Source organism: Cucurbita pepo, chromosome 16, assembly GCF_057944985.1.
Source record: "Cucurbita pepo subsp. pepo isolate OVF chromosome 16, ASM5794498v1, whole genome shotgun sequence".
Classification (NCBI taxonomy): Eukaryota; Viridiplantae; Streptophyta; class Magnoliopsida; order Cucurbitales; family Cucurbitaceae; genus Cucurbita; species Cucurbita pepo.
Genome location: NC_141813.1, coordinates 13,717,066 through 13,737,435, shown reverse-complemented (window position 1 = coordinate 13,737,435; position 20,370 = coordinate 13,717,066). Strand labels below are relative to the sequence as shown.

The window sequence follows — 20,370 nt, the reverse complement described above, 5'->3', positions numbered from 1 at the left end:
TTATGGCAGCGAACTTGCGATTATGCGGCACTCACTTCCCAGTAATATGTGAATTAAGCCTATTCGTTCTTGCATCGCCAAATGGCCAAACGACGTATGCTCGAACCTCTGGCCCGATTCAAGAAGAAAGTTACAGAAAACGGGACAGAGATGTTTCGAAAGAGAGTTTTGAAAGCAAGATTTGAAAAATTGAAATTTGTGTTATATGGGAATATAAGCAAAAAGGCAACAATGGCTTACTGTATATAACTATTGGGCAAGGAGAAGCCGACAAGAAAATAGTATTTACCTAAAATTAAAATGAATTGAATTATATGTATATTGAAATTTTGTCATGGCTAAAGACGGACTAAAATGTGTAGATATCAAAGCTAAATTCACAATGAGAATATCTTCAGAGTTCTACCAAAAATCAATGGAAAGATCCAAATCTTAGTAATTTACAGGACCGCCGTAGGTCCAAGCTCTGGTAAAAATATGTAAAATGTTTTAAGATTTTCATTCTCTGAAGCTTTGGGATCGGCAAAGCCTCACTGAGACTATTAAGGATTGATCGTGAGCATCTGCGAAGAGTGTGGAGTCTACCAACTGGAAACTCTGCATCCATTCGGGCTATTTGGCTCTTGCTTTGTGGACTCTCTCTGCTCTGCCTCTGTGGAATATTTTGTTGTGCTCAAGGAAAAGCGCAGTGCCTAGCCTTCCTGGATCTTATCCTGGAGGAGGTTTTCAAGATTCTCAATGCACGTCTTCAATAATGATTTGGCGACTTCATTTTTCTCAATCTCGGACAGATGAAGAAGCTCGGTTTTGATTCCGATGTCTCTCCGGTGGACAAAAGGTACGTCGTTATATAGCTTTATGATCTCCAATAGGCATTCTGAAGCACTGATGTGAACCTAAATTTGATAAACATAAACTTATGAAACCATAGGAACTTGGTGGAATATGAACAATTAGCCCTTTATCCTGTCGAGTTAACATAATAATTCAAATTTTAGTTTGAAAGTTAAATAAATAACACACCTGAGCAATCTTGACGGTGGTTATGCACTGAACTACTAAAGGCGATACAGAATGTGATAACTGTAGATGAGAGGGAAAATATTATTTCAGATGTGTTTTACAGTAATCCATGGCAAATATAAGCTATCAGTTACCTCAAGAACAAAAGAAATAGTGCTATCAAGTTTGTCTCTCCCTTGAGAACCATGATGCAGGACCTCATGAAACCTTGAGCAAAGTTCATTGATTGACGAAAAAGTCGAAGTTTTCACTGAAAGTGACGAGTACAGTTTCAACATCAATGAAGCCAACTACACAGTAAGAGATGAGAAGAGAGACAAGAAGAAGATACCAGTCCATCGAAAGCCATTAGACAAGGATGTAGTAATCAAATTCAGCAAGTTCTTCTGTTGTTCAATAACATCATCTAAATCGGCCACTTTGATGGAAGATTTTAAGCAATTTAAAATTTTCTCTCGAGGAACTGAATTTTCTCCTTTATCATCCGAGTCTGCATAAAGTAATTCTGGTCATAATGCGATCAAAACTTATAAAGCCTCACAAGGCAAGTTGATGAGCATAAATCTATGGCCATATAGATACACACAAGTGACAGTAATAGATTGGAGGAAATCCTCCATTTGTTATTTTTTAGATTAATTTTGTCTTTCCTTAATGGATCAAGGAACTCATTCAGACTCTTCTGTAGTTGTAGTCTATTCAACATGAAGATAAAACTAAAGTGACTGAAAGTAGCAAGCAAATTTGTAGAAAATTTGATTGGAAGGAATGGAAGAACATGTTTTACGATAAAGTAGGAACCTGTTTTGGCGGCAACACCTCCCAGGGGTGCCTGCCCAGAATCAGCTGATTTGCAAGCCTCAAATAACAATGGGAAGACAATACGGAAGAATTGGGGACTGCCAAAGGCCTTTATAACCTGAAAACAAGCAAACAATGGAAGATAAGTGCAGGCCAGCCACTCTGTTTTAAATGCCACCATCCATATTTCAAGACCCAAGGAATCCAAGCAACAAATTAGGAACACTATTTGTTAACATTCTTTAGTTTTTTTATTGTTTAGCTTTTTTAGACAACGTTTTTTTAATGATTAAAACAGAATAGTAGAGTAAGGTACAGTTGAAGAGCATGCTTGAAATTCTAACAGCCATAGATGACACAAGTAATAACCAAAAAGAAACCAAATTCATGAACGAGTTAATGGGACCTCTATTAACAGAAACATTATGTACCTGCTCAAGACAAGTAAATGCTGCTTCTCGGAATTTCTTTACTTTCTTGGTGCAGGAAGAAGATACCAGGTTTACAATGGCATTGGGCAAGGCAGGATCGGAAGAAGAAATTAATTTGTGGCAAGCAGTTGAAATAGCACCCAGTGCATCTAATATGGTATCTTTTCCCTGTCAAAGCAAAGACAAAACAAACAAAGGTAATCAATCCCTGTCATTGCTAGCTCAGATTTTTACCATTATTCTATTAAAATACCAGAATCCTCTTCATGCTATGTTTGTCAAAGTAAAATATATGCAAAGACTTCAAAGTTTCATCAAATAGTTTTCTTCAGATGAGACCTATTTCTGAAAATTATTTCTTTTAGGTAATAAAGTAAAATAATATAACTGTACCTCCCATATATGACCAGAAACTTCTTTCATAAGAGATTGAAGCAGGACTTGATGATAAGATGAAATGGACTCGCCCAAAACTTCACAAAGTTTGCAAATTGCTTGTGCTGACTACAAAATGGGAACAAACAAGCAGAATGAAAAAATGATAAAGGAAATCATTCAAATTAGAAAAATCAAGAAGGGAGCAAGAACATTATTTACTTTCTTTTTACTGGTCCATGATGATGATGTAATTCCATTGCAGATGAGAGATACAATTTCTACCAGATACAATTGCAGAGTAATACGTTCGCCACTAGTATTTTCTTCCCACAACTCCTCAAATAACCCAGAAACATGCTTATCATCTTCAAATCTAAACAAAAAAACAAAAAAACTTTTCAATCCCAGAGTAAACAGAACCTAAATGATTATCCTTTTGGTCAGGTGTCCTTACTGATTCACTACGCGATGTTTAGGGATATGAAATCAATAAAGCAACATGAAATATGGAAACCATTTTAAAGATTGAAGTTTAGCAAGTCTACTACAAAGAAGTTTCCTTCAAACCTGGAGACAAAAATAACTGGAATAACTGCTGCAAGATGACCGCTCAGAACGTCCGAGGCCATGGATGAATAGCTTTTCAGTAAAAGAGCGCAAGAAATTTGGTCATTCCTATCCCCTGTATGAAGAGATGTAGTATCTTCAACTAACTTCTGAACCTGAGATTGTGCTGAAAATTTCATAACAACTGCACAGGCAGAAGCAAAGGCACGTTTTGCTGCCGCACTCTTTTCCTCCTTGACAACCGGAAACAACAACCTCAATAGCATGTTTGAATATGGCTTGATATCAGAACCAACCTTTTGAACCAATAAGGTCACAAAGTTGGCAACACCAACCCTGTTCAAGAAAGCAAAAAAAAATTAAAAATGAGATTTAACGATACCAGCAACAAATAGATAAGAAATTAGTGGCTTCGATGTCTTTGGAACAAAAGACGTTCGAAGGAAAAAAATTAAACCAAATAGAATGAAAGGAAAAATTCGAACTCCTCTTAAATAAAAGTTACGACGATTTGCATCATACAGACCTAGTGTTGAGGCCTACTCCAGACCGAATCAAATGAGCAAGGCGAGGAATCAATGAATTTAGTGATTCATCATCCACAACTTTTATGCACATGTCTAGAGTTTCCCACATAGGAGATCCTTTTGCAATTGAAATTCTGAGATTCTCAAGCTTGTCTGTTTGCACTCCAACATTTGCTGCATGCAACTGTAAAGATCAAAGAATTTAGTAACCCCTACACCACAAATCAAAAAGGTAAACGGAGAACTTAAACGATCCTATAATTTGTACACTCAACTTTAATCTTTACCCACTCAAATATTGTAATTGAACCCCTATAAGTCTTCTTAATCTGATTTTTTTTAATAAGAAACAACCACCAAAAAAAGAAGAGAAACTTGTGCATACACAACGTGTAATGGTTGGTTGTTTAATAATAGATCAAAATTGTTTCCCAGAGGAAGCCCAAGATACGACATTGGAAAGACACCCACCTCACAACCCACCAGGTTAGTTCACTCTCTCATTTTAACGGGGTCACTGTTCAAGCCCAGAATCTGGCAATTACTTCTATTGATCTGGCTTTGAAGAAAGCAAAAATGTGATCCAAAATTGAAAAAGACTACTCTTCCCCAAACAAAAGAAAACTATTTCATCAGCTAATGGAAGAGAAGAGAGAATCTATGGGACCCCACGTCGGTTGGAGAGGAGAACGAAGCTTCTCTTATAAGGGTGTGGAAACCTCTCCCTAGTAGACGTGTTTTAAAACCGTGAGGCTGACAGTGATATGTAACGGGTCAAAGCGGACAATATTTGCTAGTGGTGGGGTTGGGGTTGGGCTATTACAGAATCACCTTTGCCTTACACCCACTTTATACCTTCAATGATCTTCCCTTCAACACATTTGGAAACCATTCAAATTAAAACATCTACCAAGACAGAAAAGGAAAGAAGAAAAAGGATTCTCTTGCCTAAGACCTCTCAAAGCTAAAATCATAGGCCAAAGAGAGACAAAGAATCTAACAAGGGACCAAACATCGCCAAAAGACTCTCGCACCCTTTCGAAGTTAGATTCTTACCTTTATGACTTCCATTAATAAGGATGGAAAACTTAACCATCCTAACACAACTCCAAATCCAAGATCTCCATTATACCCAAAGCTCATCTTCTCAAGAATTTTATCCAAGAAAATTCAATTCACATGATCGTAATCCTTTTCAAAATTATCTTAAAGAAGATCCCTTCCTGATTCTGGCCTCTAATCCTCAATGGCTTCGTTGACTAATAGAGCTTGATCCAAAATATACCTACCCACAGCCATAGTCGAGGGAAGAATTTTTTCGTCTATTAGCTACTACTTTCGCTAGAATCTGGTAAATACTAGTAATAGGACTGATGGATCTAAAATCAAACATTAATGCGAGAATTCATACATCTAGAGAAATGAACTTTTACATCACAATTGATGTCAAACAAATCAACCAAACTAACCTCAATATAGTTGAGTCCCTGATCTTCAAGGCTAGATAAGCTTTCAAGCATGCAACAGACCAAATCAGATAATTGTGGACGAATAGCAGCTCCTGCACCCTGCAAATAATAATAATAATCATAAAAAAAGAACAGCCTATCAAATGTTCAAGAATTAAAAAGGAAACAGAAAAGGAAGAAAACGTTAATCTAGGTCTTCGTTGTATGGAGGAGGAATAGATGGAATTGGCCACGATGATTAATTTTTCATATTATGTTTTTTTTTTTCCTTTTTTTTTTTTTTAACCAGAAACCCTTCATATAATTTCTTACAAATTAAAATTTGATATTCAACAACGTATATCATTTCACAATCAGAACACCAATAGATGCTTTACGAAATAGGAATTCAAAACAAAACCAACCTTTGCAAGCTTCATCACGACACCAATAGATGCTTTGCGAACGCTATCAACTTTGCTCATCATTCCTTCTGAAAGCAGAAAAGGAAGAACGGTGTTCATTGCCTTACTAGCATCTGCCAGTTCCGTTAAGGAGACATCACAGAGTCTTATTGTTAATGAAGTAACGCCACGGCATAACTTGTCTCCAGAGTTTCGAACAGTCTCCTTAATGTCATCCATGGCTCGAAATGCTACTGACCACAACTTTTCCAGATGCTTCTCAACCTACATGAAAAAGAATAATATTATGCAAGTCATTTTTAATTAAAGAACAAAAGAAAAATAAAAGAATGCTACATCTACATGCCTTAACATGATTAAACAAATTTGCGCACATAAACAAACTTATGTTTAACTAAAGGGATGCTTACAACATGCAGACGATACGATAGTTACCTGACTAAACCTTCTTCCTTGTACAATGTCAGCAAGGGCAAGACAAGATGCTTCTCGTGACCGCCAAAGCCTAGATCCACTTTGTGTTATTAAATCAGTTACTATAAGATCAAAATTTTCATCAATCGTTTTCTTTGAGTCATCCACTAGAGATTTCCATATATGTGCCATTGCATCCTAAAAAATCACAAGAACAAATATTATTTTGTGCTAAACTAGTACAGATGAGAACTTAATGAAAAAGAAGTGCACTGGTAGGACTAAGGAAATAACATATTCCAGAAAAATATTAACTTTCTTCTTATAACTTTTTGCATAATTCATCGGTTGCATATGAAGTACCTGCACATTTTTGTCGGGATCGTATTGGTATCGAACGAGCCTTGGAATCAATGAATGCAAATAAGGCTTCAAGGCATCCTCAGCTTGCTTAGCTATCTTAGAGAACCCAAAGGCAGCACCTCTCTTGGAGTTCAAGGATACTTGGTGGTTTGCTAGATCCATAAACTTATAAATTAAGTCTGGTTGCCCCATCTCATTTGCCAAACTACAAAGTTCTTTATAGGTGCTTAGTTTTCCCCCACTGGGATTTTCACCTATTGCTTCTTGAAAAACTTCAGAATCTTCAACAAGCTGATTAATAAATATGTGAGCCTCTGATTCACACCATCAGAAATAGATACAAAAAGTATAGAGATCAGTATTGACTTACTTTAATTGCTCTTTTTTTCTTTCCTGAACCAGTCAGAGTCCCCACAAGAGCATTTACCAAGTTCGTCTTCATTGATGAATCGCCCAATTCATACACGATGCTCATTCCTTGTGAAGCCAACTCCTGTACGAGTTCATTCTGCTCACCCAAAAGATTTAAGAAGGCTTCCTGCATTCAGATAAACGAACATATCTGTTAAATGTGAAATGGACAAGATATTATAAACTCGTAAGATTCTATTTTTTTCAGTGTCCTAACACAAACTTGCAGTTCATAGGCTGGCAATGGAATAATAATTCAATTGAAAAGCCAACAAATCACCAAATTTAAATGTGGTAACAAGAAAATCAATGTACAAACATCTGGAGCAAAAAAGAGACCCATTGATAATTCTCCAAAAGTAGAGTTATACCAAGCCTTTTTTGTAGTTAATTTTTTGCACTTATACAAAGAATTTTCTCATTAATTGCTCCATTTATGAGCATGAAATAGTCCATTGTGGTTCAACATGAAAAGAATATCAATTTGCATAAATCGAGCCCAATTGTACATTTAATCGAATTATTTGGTAAAATATCAGAACATTTATACTGAACCATGATGTTGTAGCAAATCTGAAAACAACCTTGCTGGCAATCTGGAAACAAATTGCTGACCTTGATGCTGAAGCAATACGGAATGAAAATTTTTCAAGGCTAACATAAAAATTGTAATCCAAATCAGCATGCCACGTGGGTCATTGACTACCCAATTAGGAACATCCTAAATGGACAATTTACTCAGTTTCACACATTTCAGTCCCAAATGTAGTAAATTGAAAGGAATCTAGATTTTAATAAATGGTTATGATCAAAGCCGTCTAGCAAACAACTGAAAAAGAAAGAGTTCATTGAGCAAACAAGAAAAAATTTGATGATTGATGTTTTTTTTTTATGAATTATTTTCTCAGCTCTGTTTCACAGCCAATAGCATTTGAATCATAGGGGTGGTGGATTGATAGTATTCCTTTTAAATACTGCTTATTAGACACAGACCTGAATTTGTGGAAGGATTAGCTGGATGGCTGGATGATTACCACAATACATTGCAAGTGACACGAGCCAGACTGCTCCTGCACAGCGTTCTTCTTTCCTCGTGCTGTATAAAAGATCATCAAATAGTTTTTTGGCAATAGAATCTCTAACCGCAGCATGAAAAATTTCACTGGTTTCATCCGCTCCATCAACGTTGCACTTATATTTTAGCAAATATGAGTTCACATCTCCCCCAAGAAAGTTTGATGCAGAAGAAAGGGAAGCATAATTGGTTTTGAGAATCACATCAGCAGTCACAGGAACACCCCCCCATAGAAAGGACAAAGCCTCCCCAGCAGCAAAAAGAATATCTTCAACCTGAAATTTTTGGCAGTGCAGGAAGCACCAATGATGGCTTTAATCATGATAATAAGCTCAAAAAGATACGACCATGGATAAATTTTTCCCTAAAAGTTTTAGTTGGAACTTCAATTCACCTTGCACCGGCAAAGATGGAAAATTAAATCCAAGGCAACATTTAGAGATGCTGATGATGTTTCCTTAAAACATATGTGTCCAATGGATAATAGAATCTTCTGAATTGCATTAATATCATCACCCGACAATAGCTTGCTCAACTTGTCACGTAAAGTTGTCAAAACATCAACTGCATTCAAGTTTAATCAAATAATTTAGTTCATAAAAATAATTACGAATAACAAGACCCTTGAACTCCTAACTTAGATAACAAAGATTACCTGACTCAGAATTACTACAAAGTGGTGGCAATGGTAAACGCAACCCTATATGACCGATGGCTTGCATTGCTACAGCGGGTACTGCTGCAGTCTCAGATTTAACGATGCCAACCAAGCACTTAAGGATATCCTCGAGCAATGTCTGGGTAATCTGTGGAAATCTAAAAGTTAATTGCTGCATGGCAAGTTCATCTCCCATCAATGAAACAAACTTTTCATTGATTAATAACAAACTGAAGGAGTATTATGACACTCTTCTAGAATACAAACCCAAGATACAAAGGTAACTTTACGCAACATGGCAAGAAAATAAACGGACGAAAATATTGATAACAAACACTTACCACTGGTACTTTGGAAACACAATCTGCAGTAACAAATCCTAGAGCACACAGCACTCCGTGCTGAGTCTCAAACCTGCAGAATAAAATAACTCAAGAATGAAGCCAACATACAAAAGACAGAAATATGACATTTCTTTCCTTGATAATAGACAGAAACATGATTTTTAAATCTACATTTCCATCAAGTACTTGTACCTTAAATTATGTATTCCATTAACTGAGGTCAATAGTTCTTCGATAAGAGCTGATGATGCAGATGTTGTCAGTGCAGAAGAAGCTATTCCAAGTAAGCGTGCTGCAGATTCACGAGTATCAATATCTATGTGACTAAGAAAGTTCTTTACCCAGGAAATCCTTGATGCATAATGTTTTGATATCACCTGCACAGAATGACCTTACATCACCACAAGAACTTCAAGCAGAGGGGAACGGATGAATATCACTGAAGACAGTTTTAAGAAAAATCAAAGCACCTCTGGCGAATAAGATCCAATTGTTATCAATGCCTTGAAAGCAGTCGAATGCAACTCAACAGATCCCTCATATGCCATAGCATGTTCTAGAAACTGACACATTGTTTCCACAGAAGACTCATCAATAGATGACGCTTCTGAAGAGTCATCTTGCTGCAACTCTGCCTCGAAGCATGATAGCAAAAATTTTATCATCGCAATGTATGTTGGAGATGGAAAAAGAAGCTGTTGTTCCCTCAACTCAGTTGAACGTAACAACATCGGCTGCTGCTTAACAATGTAATCTAGCATGACCCCAAATTTTGGATATTTAACATCATGATTTTGAGTTTTAGTTCGGCCTTCGCCTTTCACTCCAAAAAGGCCCTCAAGGGCCATTTCCCTAAAACAATGAAAGAGTAATTTAAGAAATTTGGTTCTATGCAACACACCTTTTGAGAGTGGGAGAAGAAAGCAACTAAGAGAAAGGAATGGAATAGATGATGATAACAAAATAATATGGAAAGATTATTTCATGGAACAATGTATCTTTTGTTTTCTTTTTTATAAGCGAGACAATTTTCATTATAAGAGAGAGAGACAGAGAGAGAGTGCAAAGAGGAAAAAGAAAAGAAAAAAAAAAGGGAGAAAGGGAAAAAGGAATCTCCTCCCGAGCACTCGAGAATGGAGAATTACAGAAAGAACCTAATCCAAAATAAGGACATTCCGAGGGCGCATCAAAGAAGTTTGGTGAAATTTCAGGGAGAACATTCTTGCATGCAACACATAATGTTTTTTTTTTAACTAGAGAGGAACTTTTCATTGAGAAAATGAAAAGAGACTAATGCTTAAAAGATACAAACTCTACAAATGAGTGAAAGCAAAAAAAAAAAACGGCAAATTATAAAAAGAAAATAAAGACAGTCCAATGTAAATATATATCATGTAGAGAAAATGGAACAAAAGATTTAGAAAGAGCACATTGAGAAAGGCTTGCAATATTATTATAAATATACAAAAGATAAGATACCCACTCATTTTTGTACTCCATGATCTTTTTTAAAAAGTTGAATTTTTTTTCTACCTACATGAGTGAGTGTGAGCAATCTATGCTCATTTGTAGCATCACACAACGTTGTCCTCAATTAATTACCATCCCATGTCAAGAAACTTAATCTTTCAAAAAGGAGATGTAAGGATACCTAACATCCAATTTGGAATCTGCTGCAGCAAGCATACAAATAAATCGACTTGGACAATGTTGTAAATGAAATAACTTCGTGGCCCATCTCACAGCACAGAACCGCACTTCACCTTCTTCCTGTTTAGCATTATGGAATTAGACATCAACTAAGAAGCAATGAGAAACTAATGACACTAGATCACAAGAAAGCAAGAAGGGAGTAAACAGTAGATGTAAACTTATACCTCCTGAGAATTTTTAAGAAGAAGGGCCTCTAACTCTTTCAATACTGTAGTTGGAGCTTCCTGTGGATCAGATACGAAATAATGATATAATTTTTTTCTAATGAACCAGGAGGAAAAATGAAAGAATACAAGGACAGCCAAAAACCAATCTCACAAAAAGGGAGTCAAACAAATGAAAATAGTTCCCACTAACTAAAATGAGACCTAGAAAGTAATTATAAAAACCTTAGTGTAATAACCTCGTCAACGGAGCCAAATTGAACATAGAACCCAACAAGGAACCAAACATCATTCGAGTTCCTACCAACCCCTCTAAAGGTCTTATTTCTTTCCTCTCATAGACCCTACATAGGCACACGCTTGCCACAAAAACCTCTCTTTCTCTGAAAAGGGAAGATGGAGAAGGAATTCTTTGAGCATCACTCTACAACCTCTTTGTCTAGCAAGCTGGAAACCAAAAGCTTCAAGGAAACAACCCCAAACCATCCAAGGAGAGCTGCACCTCCAAAGGATATGGTAAAGGCCTTCTCCGCCTTTCAGGAAAGAATGCAACAAAACAACCATACCAAACTAGGCATTTTTCTCAATAACTGATCCAAGATGTTAACTCTTTTGTGAATGGCCTACTCACAAAAAATCTAACATTCTTTAGAATTTTCACCTTCCACGGGGACATAAGACAAACACGGTTGAGGAAGAGGGATTCACCGGACAACAAAAGAGCGAACTACGAGAAAAGCCTCAATGGGATTAAGGCTCTATAGATGAATATCTCTTCAATCAGGTCTACATTTAAACTCCTCAATCAAAGATAAGAAAGCTATAACATCCGTCATTTCCCTATCAAACAACGAACAACAGAACTCCAATGACAAAGGAGAGCTCCCAAAAAGATATAGGACGTCTGCCACGGAATGATTCTCAGAGGAAAATTATGTAAACGTGGAGCCATAGAGAATAAGGGTCTATGTCCCAACCACTTATCGTCCAAGAAGTAAGTATCCCTCCCATCATCCATTGAACAAAGAAAGAACAAGTAGGAAGCTCTTTTTGGAAGTATCTTTGTCCCCACCCGATATCCACTCAAAAAAGATGAGGGCTAGCCCCTCACTTTTCAGCATACAACATTCATTTCCTAATTCTGAATTCCATGATCAAAATTTCTTCATCTAGAGAAAATTTGAGCCCATTTTTGTGCAAGTAGTTGCATGCTAACACAATCTAAGGACTTGTTATTGCAAGACCAAAATCAGAAGATCCGTCTCATTCGACAACTTCAATATGCATGGCATCCGTCACCTCAAATTTTGTTTAGCCATATATGCCAAAAAAACACAATCTAATCCAAATCCACGAAATCAAAACACAATGACCTCAAAAACTCAACAAAAAAGAAGAAAAAAAAACATATTTGAATGGACTTCCCAAAGTGTGATTTTTCTTTTGAAACAACTTCAAATCTAAGCAGATATCAAACAAGTAACCACACATGGGTCGGGAATGCCAAGAAAAGATGAACAATGATGGTCGGAGAAGATTTTGGCCATTCATGCATGGCCGCATAGGATTAAGAGCAGTGGCTTCAAGTGGCACGTGGGCTGCTTTGCTAGTCGGATTATGAGGTTCTTCAAATTGTAAGATGGATTTCCTCTTAGGCTGGGTGGTGACAAAAAAAAAAAAAAAAAACTGATCAAACTTGCAGCAACAATCGTGGGTTTGCAAATGGGACAGCAAGCTCAAAAAACCTAAGGTGGAAAACAGCAAGGGCCCTAAGCCTGAAACCTAAAGGTCACAAAGCTCTAATTGCCCTAAGAAGAATCCCCAAGTTTTTACCATGTTACTATCAGACCAAAATACAAAAGGACCCTCTCATGCTATTCATTAGAGCTCAATATATAATAATACACTTACAACAACGGATAAGAGATTGATAAACAAATACACAATAACAGAAATATTTATCAATATCTTAAAGCAGATGGACCAAATCTAGCAAACCTTATATGCAGCAGCAAGCGAATTGGTCGCCTCTTGAACAACAAAACGAAGAGATGAGTCCTCCATTTTCAAAGCATCAAAAAGACGAACGGCCGTATCAATTTTATCTCTGTAATTAGTGGAAACGGAAATCAGACTTTACTTTCATGTTTTTGAAGATTTGTTCCAAACTGCATGGAAGAAGCCACAGAGTGGAACATAAATGAAATTCAGACCACCGAAGTATCAGACTGAGAGCCTATATAACCTGAATAGTTGGGGCATGCGCTGAGCAAGCAATCCAATTGCTTGAAAGGCAAAAGTTTTTGTGTCTCTCGTAGTAGAATCTGGTAAAATGCGTGAATTACATTAATATAGATACGATCCTACTCCTACAATTTCAAATATTGGGAAGGTATAAAGACACAATAACATAAATATGAATGAAAACTTCATTAATATGGACCTGATGCTGATTTTGAATACCCGTCAAGTGACTTGAGAATTCCACCGAGTATCACTGGGCTCATAAGCTTAAGTTGATCACTGTTTGCCTGCAACATTTACTTATACGAATTAAATAGGGCAAAATACACATTACAAGTAGAGAAGTAACGAAAAATAAGAGATGGTGACAAATTCCATTATCAAAAGGTGAGAAATAAGTCTCTTAAATAACTCATCTTACAGTCATAATTTTTTTTCATCAATTTGGCAGACCTAAAATCCTACAAGCCGATAGATTTATTTCTCAAGAACATAAAAAAGTACTGCCACAACGGATGACAGATGCATGTTTCACAACTACAGATAGACGAGAGTTTTGTTTTTCTGAAATAAATTCCAACTTCAAAGGTTTCAAGAGAAAAAATCCTTACATGTTTAAATACCCATACAGTGAATTCCATACCCAACTGCTTCAACCTTGATGTGGTGCCATTCCCTACATATGAGATTTAGCCCCCGAAGACAAAATGAGTAAATCAATAGTCTAGAACACAATTTCAAAGAGTGATAAATAACCAATAAAACATGAGATAAACTATTTTCACGAAATAGGAGGCCAAAAAAGTGAAAATGGAGGAAGTTTGGGGAATGTGCGGATTGAATGCTTCTGTTTGGGCTTTCAATGTAGCAGTAGTGATTATGCTTGAAAATTTCTTGCTCCACTTCCTGGAGGTCATCCATTTTTCTTACCTTTGGCAGCCCGAATAAATGAAAAAAGATATTCTAATATTATTACCAAACAAGATGATTTAGAAAGAATAACTAATCAAAGATAGTTATCAAACCATATATGCAACCAAAAATGCACTGCAAGGTTGATGGGAAACTATTTGCTGCCGTTATTGACCGACAAAAAAGAGACATAAGTTTTCCTTTTAGGGCAATGCTCCCAGGCTTCACTCGAGATTCTAAAGGAGTATTTTCGGCGCCAGTAGAGCCTGCAGTTATTGGAACACATATTTGTAGCTGACTTTAGCGTATCAGAAAAAAAAAAATGTAAAGCAGAAAACCAGGCCAATATTTGTAAAATAAACTACAATCAGATAAAACTGTGCTAGGATAAACTATTCTCTTAGGATAAATTATTCTTTTTATTGATTGGAAATCATGTTATCATCACAAAAATAAAAGAAATCATCTTGTATATTAGCCTATTTTAAAATTTTCATTTACACTATGATAGAGAAAAATAGATTTATTCAAATAGAGCTGAGAAAGAGAGACAGGAGAACGTCAAGTTACTATAAGGAAAAAAAAAAAGTCGGGAACATCTCTCCCACTTGTTTATTTATTTTGATAAGAAAGAGTGAGAAATACTCTAAAATATAGATGAAAATACAAGTGAAAATCAGGCAAGGTTCCTATCACCGAACAGAAAACCCTGCAAATGGGATTTTTTTTTTTCTTTTTCCTTCTCTAAGGGAAGCCTAAGAATGGGATTGGCATATAGCTGATTGTCTATTCTCGAATTTAGAAACACCCTCCTACATTTTTCTTCTCGTTGGAAAATTTATGTTCGTATTATGAAAGACCCTCATATCTTCCCACAAGAAGTCTCACATAAGCTTTATCCATCTAGATTTCAGGGGAGGAAGATTCTTTTTATTTTTATAGGGTGAAATTATGAAAGAGATAAAAAAATAAATTGAGACTCCACTAAACACAGAAGGAGTCGGGGCAAGGCTCTCATTTTTCAAAAGATATAAGCTTTCCTGTAATATATTTGTTTACCACAAGGTTAAAAAGGAGTTTGCCAACAGAAAACCCAGGTACGAGATCCAAAGAAATTGTGGAGATAGGAGAAAATACAAGATTTGGAGGAAGACTACTCAACTTCAGCTCACTTTTCTTATATATTTATAAACCATGTCCTCATCCATTCTGTATGAATAAATTTCACAAAAATAGAATGTCTCCATGTTGTTTTCTAACAATAATCAACAGCCTAAATTAGTTTATAAAAAATATAAAATACATATGCAATATCATGCATGACCACCATTCAAGAATATGAACAGTCACAATGGAGAAGGATGAGTAACAAATGGTCATTTGAAAGTACTAGCTGCAGCCATCAGTTAATTCCGTTGAATTGAATAAATAAATAAAGTTGTTTCGCTTACCGTTAAATAGTAAAAATAGCTTGTTTATAAGACGCTGATCATCTAAATTAGCAGTGGAAGCCTTCTTCTTCAGAAGAACCTCCCCTTTCTTAACAACTGGCTCGTGACTTTATGTAAGCAAAAAGGGAAACAAATTCAGAAGAAACACAAAATACAAGGATTAAAAAAGAATACTGATAAATAACCAGAGTAAAAATTGAGAATAAAATCTCTACCAAACTTTGCCTCATTTTTTTTTATCAGTTGTTTTGAACACTGTTTCTCAGTTCTAATAAAAAATAATTTGTTCTATTTAAATTGTATCCGGAAGGTAAAAAAGTGAGTTTTTTTTTTTTTTCTATCGAGATTTGGTTTGTTCTGTTGTACTATTCAGTAGCTCTAGGAGTCCAGGTCTCGGCATTTCTATCTACGAGCATCATTTTCACTAGCATTGCCATGTCAACAGAGATAGTTCCAACACACATTTTGGTTGGTAATTGGTTGGAACCAATTATTAGGACGAGGGGCTAAGCGATAATTCCGTGCGGATCAAAGCTCACAACATCTATTTTATCTCTAAGATGAATCCAACTTTCCACCTCTCTACCAAAAAGATTTCTTCTAAGACCTAAAACCCATTTAAAGCTCTCTTTGCTCCAACAATGCTGATCACCAATTTCCTTTTATTTGATTATTTTCCCATTTTGGAGATTGAATTTTAAGAAATATGGGAAATGAGCTGTTACTTACGATGTCAAACCCTGCGAAAAATATGGGGAAACAAATGCATACCTGTCTACACTAGCGATCGTATATATGGGATAAACAAGCTCTGCAGCTGGCTCCATAACTTCAAGAACATTCAAAATGCCCAACTGTTGGAAAAAAGATCATAAGATACCTTAGCTTCCTCATAAAGTAGCAAAAGAATCTTGAAATTATTCACATTGCTAGTAGGCAAATGTGGTAAAAGAGCATAAATAGATGCAAAGGTAGCCATGTAATTTCCCATTATGACAATAGGAATAACCATTCAAGTCAAGTTGTCATTTAGACTAAACCACCTTTCTCAATAGTAGTACATCACTGTTCAAAGGATTTTTTCCAGTAACACGTTTGGTTTGAGCAATTGAAAGTCCAGGCGGGCATCCATCACTATAAAAAATCATAAAGCATAAATTTTATGTAATATTTCATCAGACAGAAGTATTTAGATGAATAAATATACAATGTTAACTCAAAAAATTCCGAACCTTTCAGAGTAAGGTTGATACAAAATTGTGTGAAGGAAAAACTCAAGGACCAGCAATTGATTCTGAGACGTATTCAGGGATCTATATTTAGCGGCAACTTCATCGTCAATTTCACGAGAGTGACATTCACCAATCACCTGAAAAAAGGCCATAAACCTTGCTCAAGAGCAGAAACTTCTCTGGGGTAGGCTGACTGCATACGGCAGCTTGTTTCTCTCCCCAATAAGAAGCAATATGAAAACAAACTAATCCAAGTTTTATCCCAACATAAGGGAGTTCAGACTTCTTTTCTTTCTTTTTTTTTTTTTTTTTTCTTCCCCCTCTTGACAAGGAACGATATATCTAAGATAACAAGAGCAAGTATGTACAAAAAGTAATCGGATTAGGAGTCCTAAAATGATTTTCATAAAAAGGCATCCAGTCCTGCATAGTCGTGAAGAAACTCCTTAATCAAAAAAATAGAATCACATAAACCAGTTACATGGTTTTTTATCCACACTTCAGCCATATCTTTCTCTCGTTAAAAAATATGTTATTCTTAACCTTCCATATGATCCAAATTATACCCAAAAAACTACAAGTAAATATTGTTTTATTCATCTTGTTATGTAAATTATAACGATATCGAAAACCTAACAAGAACTATATTTGAACACAAAAATAAGAAAGAAAAAGTAAATCAAACCAGTTTTCGGCAATAAAAGACATTTTTTTAAAATTAAAAATGAGGGGGAAAATTATAAATCAAAATATTGTAAGGTATAAATGTCAGTCAAGAGATCATCTTATTAATATAAAAAAACAGTAAGATGCATTTAAAGATAACAAATAAATAAATGATCACAGTATCCTGCTGAGAAGGTACCAAAGAATAGTTCACCTTAGTGACGATTCTCAAAATAATATCTTGATGCTGAGAAGGTAGCTTTGAAATATTTGCCAAAACCATAGGGGACATGTGCACCTTTTCCTGTGGAAGAAATGTCAGGGACTCGGTAGCGCAACTCATTGTCCCAAGTTTACCGAATCAACACAATAAAAACCTAAGTGCCAAATGGACAAGATAGATGCATACACCTTTGGATCTAGACGATCGAACGCCATCTCAATGTACACAATGCAGAAATTCCTGACCATGGAAGTAGAATTGGCCTCCAAATATAGGTTCCACAACTCCAACAGTGGCAAACCAATATGAGACTGGTGCTTCACTCTCTTATTAACGTGACTCAAGATCTCGAGAACCTATTCATGTTCAATAAGAAGAAAGGACGTTGTTACACAAATGACAATCAAGGAGCATATGATATCACATGAACAATAGCTAACTCCTTGGGATATCAGGTTCACTAAGTTAGTAAATGTTGTTTATATTGTTTCTACTCTTTTTAAGAACCAAGTTTCATTTCCGTCAAGTTAAGAAGAAGGACGACAGCCATAAGTCCTAAAAGAAGCTAAATTAAAGGAAATTACATATTTCTATAATTGTGCCACAGATTTCAAGATTAAAGCTAGAAATCAGTCCTACACAACGATGTAATTAATTCTACTGTTTCTTTCCACATAAGCAGCCGATTTTCATATCTACACAAGCATGTGTCGTTACTATAAATAAGAAACTACAAGGAGCACATACATGCCCAAAGAAGTTTAAACTGAAGATGATTTATGGGAAGAGGAACTCGAGGATACTCAATATTCCAATCAAAACAAACGCATAAATCTAGGAAAACTCTGAAATATTTGAACAAAGACCGTATTTTAAGAGCCAACAAAATCTGTTCACCATAACTGCAGTACTTGTAGAAAGTGAGCAACAAGACAACCATGTACAAGCGTCATCGAAGCAAGGCCACCTCCCAAGCTCGGCTCTATATCCCACTCTCGCTCCCTGCTTGGATGAGGGGTGCGGGTGTACGTCCATTTCAATCCAATGGGAGAGGCAAGGCGGCAACACACCTAGCTCGGCATGGATTAACACGCTGGAAGGTTGAGGGACCGCATGCTTTGGCACCTCAGCCCCCCACCCACGTCCTTACCCATGCCTAAGGCCTCTAGCACCTGCCTCGAACGAGGTTCACGGCCTTACCCCACCATCTGCGTTCCACCGCCACATCCCCCACCCTCCAAAGAACTCCAGCCACCCACCCATGTGCATTGCATTATGTTTGGGGTGTGGTTGCAGGGCCACAAGGGTATAGCCACGCCTCAATTGAAACTAGCACTACTTATACTTCTTCCTAAGCTCGTTTCATAATAAGAATCCAAAATTCTGAAAAATACTTAACCTGGTTTACCAAAACTTCTTACATTTAAGGGACTCATATTTACAATCCATTTGTGTCAGGCTAATCCGAAAATAAAAAAGAAATCGTTTGAAATAAATTCATAGCACTCACTAGCCTGAAGGAGAGTTGAGAATGTGAAGATTGAAGGCACATTATTTAAAAGAATATGATGTATACAAAAAAGTCCAATGAAAAATTCATCATAATACATGCCAACTAAATAGCTCCCTGTCTAATGCCAGTACATATCGCGAGAAAAAGAATCAACTATATATCACACCACACGCTTATAACTCATAGGAACGTTCTGAAGCAGTTGATACAAAACGATAATCAGAATAAGATCATATTCGACAACACAAACTTCATAATTGAGCTCAAGCCAGCAACTGAAACTGATAAATTTTCCCGAGAAAAAACTACGATAAACAATTTACAATACCTTGTTGCGGACAGAGGTAGCCTGCGAGGAGAGGGATGAAATCGTGAGGGGAAGAACTTTGGAAAGAAGGGATTGAAGATTGGAGTCGTCGCATAGAGCCAAGCGCGTGAGTATTCGATCTAGCATTTCTTCCGTCTGCAAATCGGATTTTGAAGTCGATGATGATTCCGCCATTTCACAAGATTTTTGAGCTCTTCGTGCACTGAAAAGTTGAAAGAAACAACGCGCGAAACGTCTGGCGGTTGAAACGAAATGGAAGATTGAAGACAGACGAAGCTAACACAGAGAAACAAGACCTTGTTTCTTTTTCTTTTTCTTTTTCTTTTTCTTTTTCTTTTTCTCTTTTATATTTTCCCTGGGATTTTGTGTGGGTAGTGTGAGATTTTTCTTGAGGACAAAGCTATGTCTTTGCGTATGAACTTCATCTAACTCTTCGATATTAACCTTTTCATATCTGATCAAAATGTTGATTTAATTTTTATTTTTATTCTAAACAAATATTTATTTTTTTATGAAAGCATTTTGAAAATCATAAGAATTTGAAGATCGAGATCTCCTTCGAAAAATAATTAAAGGAGAGAAAAAAATTTATTAAAAACTATAATATAATAAATTAAATAATTTACCTATATTTAAAATATGACAGATAATAGAACTTTAAAAGTAATGGAAAATAATTATGCTGGGCAAAGGTATACAAATAGATAATTTATTAATAATGAAGAAGCAGCGGGAAAAATAAACTCCAATATGTACAATTTCTATTATTCATTATTAATTATAATTTTCTGAAGGTTTTGGGCCTTTGGACTCGTAGCTATTAACGCCCACAAATGTGACATCCTGGGCCTAAAGCCCATTTCTACTTCCAAACTGAAAAATAGCCATAAATGTGTGATTTTTGGCCCAATTAACGTTAGCTTTGACTTCTATAATTGTCAATTTTACCCCTGCGATATCTTACACGATGTAGGGGTATTTCAGTCTTTTTAGCCCAAGTACACTATAGAGTCAAGGCTCCTCTTAATTGGTTTCTCTTAAAGGTCTCGTACCAATAGG

General features: G+C 36.1%; 1 protein-coding gene across 1 annotated transcript; it reads right to left on the bottom strand.

The window, feature by feature from the left end:
• Nucleotides 1-284: 284 nt before the first annotated feature.
• On the bottom strand, nt 285-19,662 carry LOC111777004 (ARM repeat superfamily protein). Its single transcript, XM_023656440.2, has 35 exons — nt 19,312-19,662; nt 17,659-17,826; nt 17,462-17,551; nt 16,582-16,718; nt 16,393-16,483; nt 16,121-16,203; nt 15,350-15,456; nt 14,012-14,164; nt 13,598-13,662; nt 13,186-13,273; nt 12,988-13,066; nt 12,741-12,849; nt 10,743-10,802; nt 10,517-10,635; nt 9,336-9,717; nt 9,058-9,242; nt 8,863-8,935; nt 8,519-8,669; nt 8,258-8,427; nt 7,782-8,138; nt 6,748-6,915; nt 6,378-6,668; nt 6,036-6,212; nt 5,601-5,864; nt 5,197-5,295; nt 3,727-3,911; nt 3,201-3,536; nt 2,853-3,006; nt 2,649-2,759; nt 2,256-2,423; nt 1,825-1,942; nt 1,355-1,513; nt 1,158-1,273; nt 1,024-1,083; nt 285-896 (listed from the first exon to the last, which is right to left on the bottom strand). The coding sequence occupies exons 1-35, from the start codon at nt 19,483-19,485 to the stop codon at nt 693-695; spliced, it is 5,451 nt and encodes a 1,816-aa protein (XP_023512208.2). The 5' UTR covers nt 19,486-19,662; the 3' UTR covers nt 285-692.
• Nucleotides 19,663-20,370: the final 708 nt, after the last annotated feature.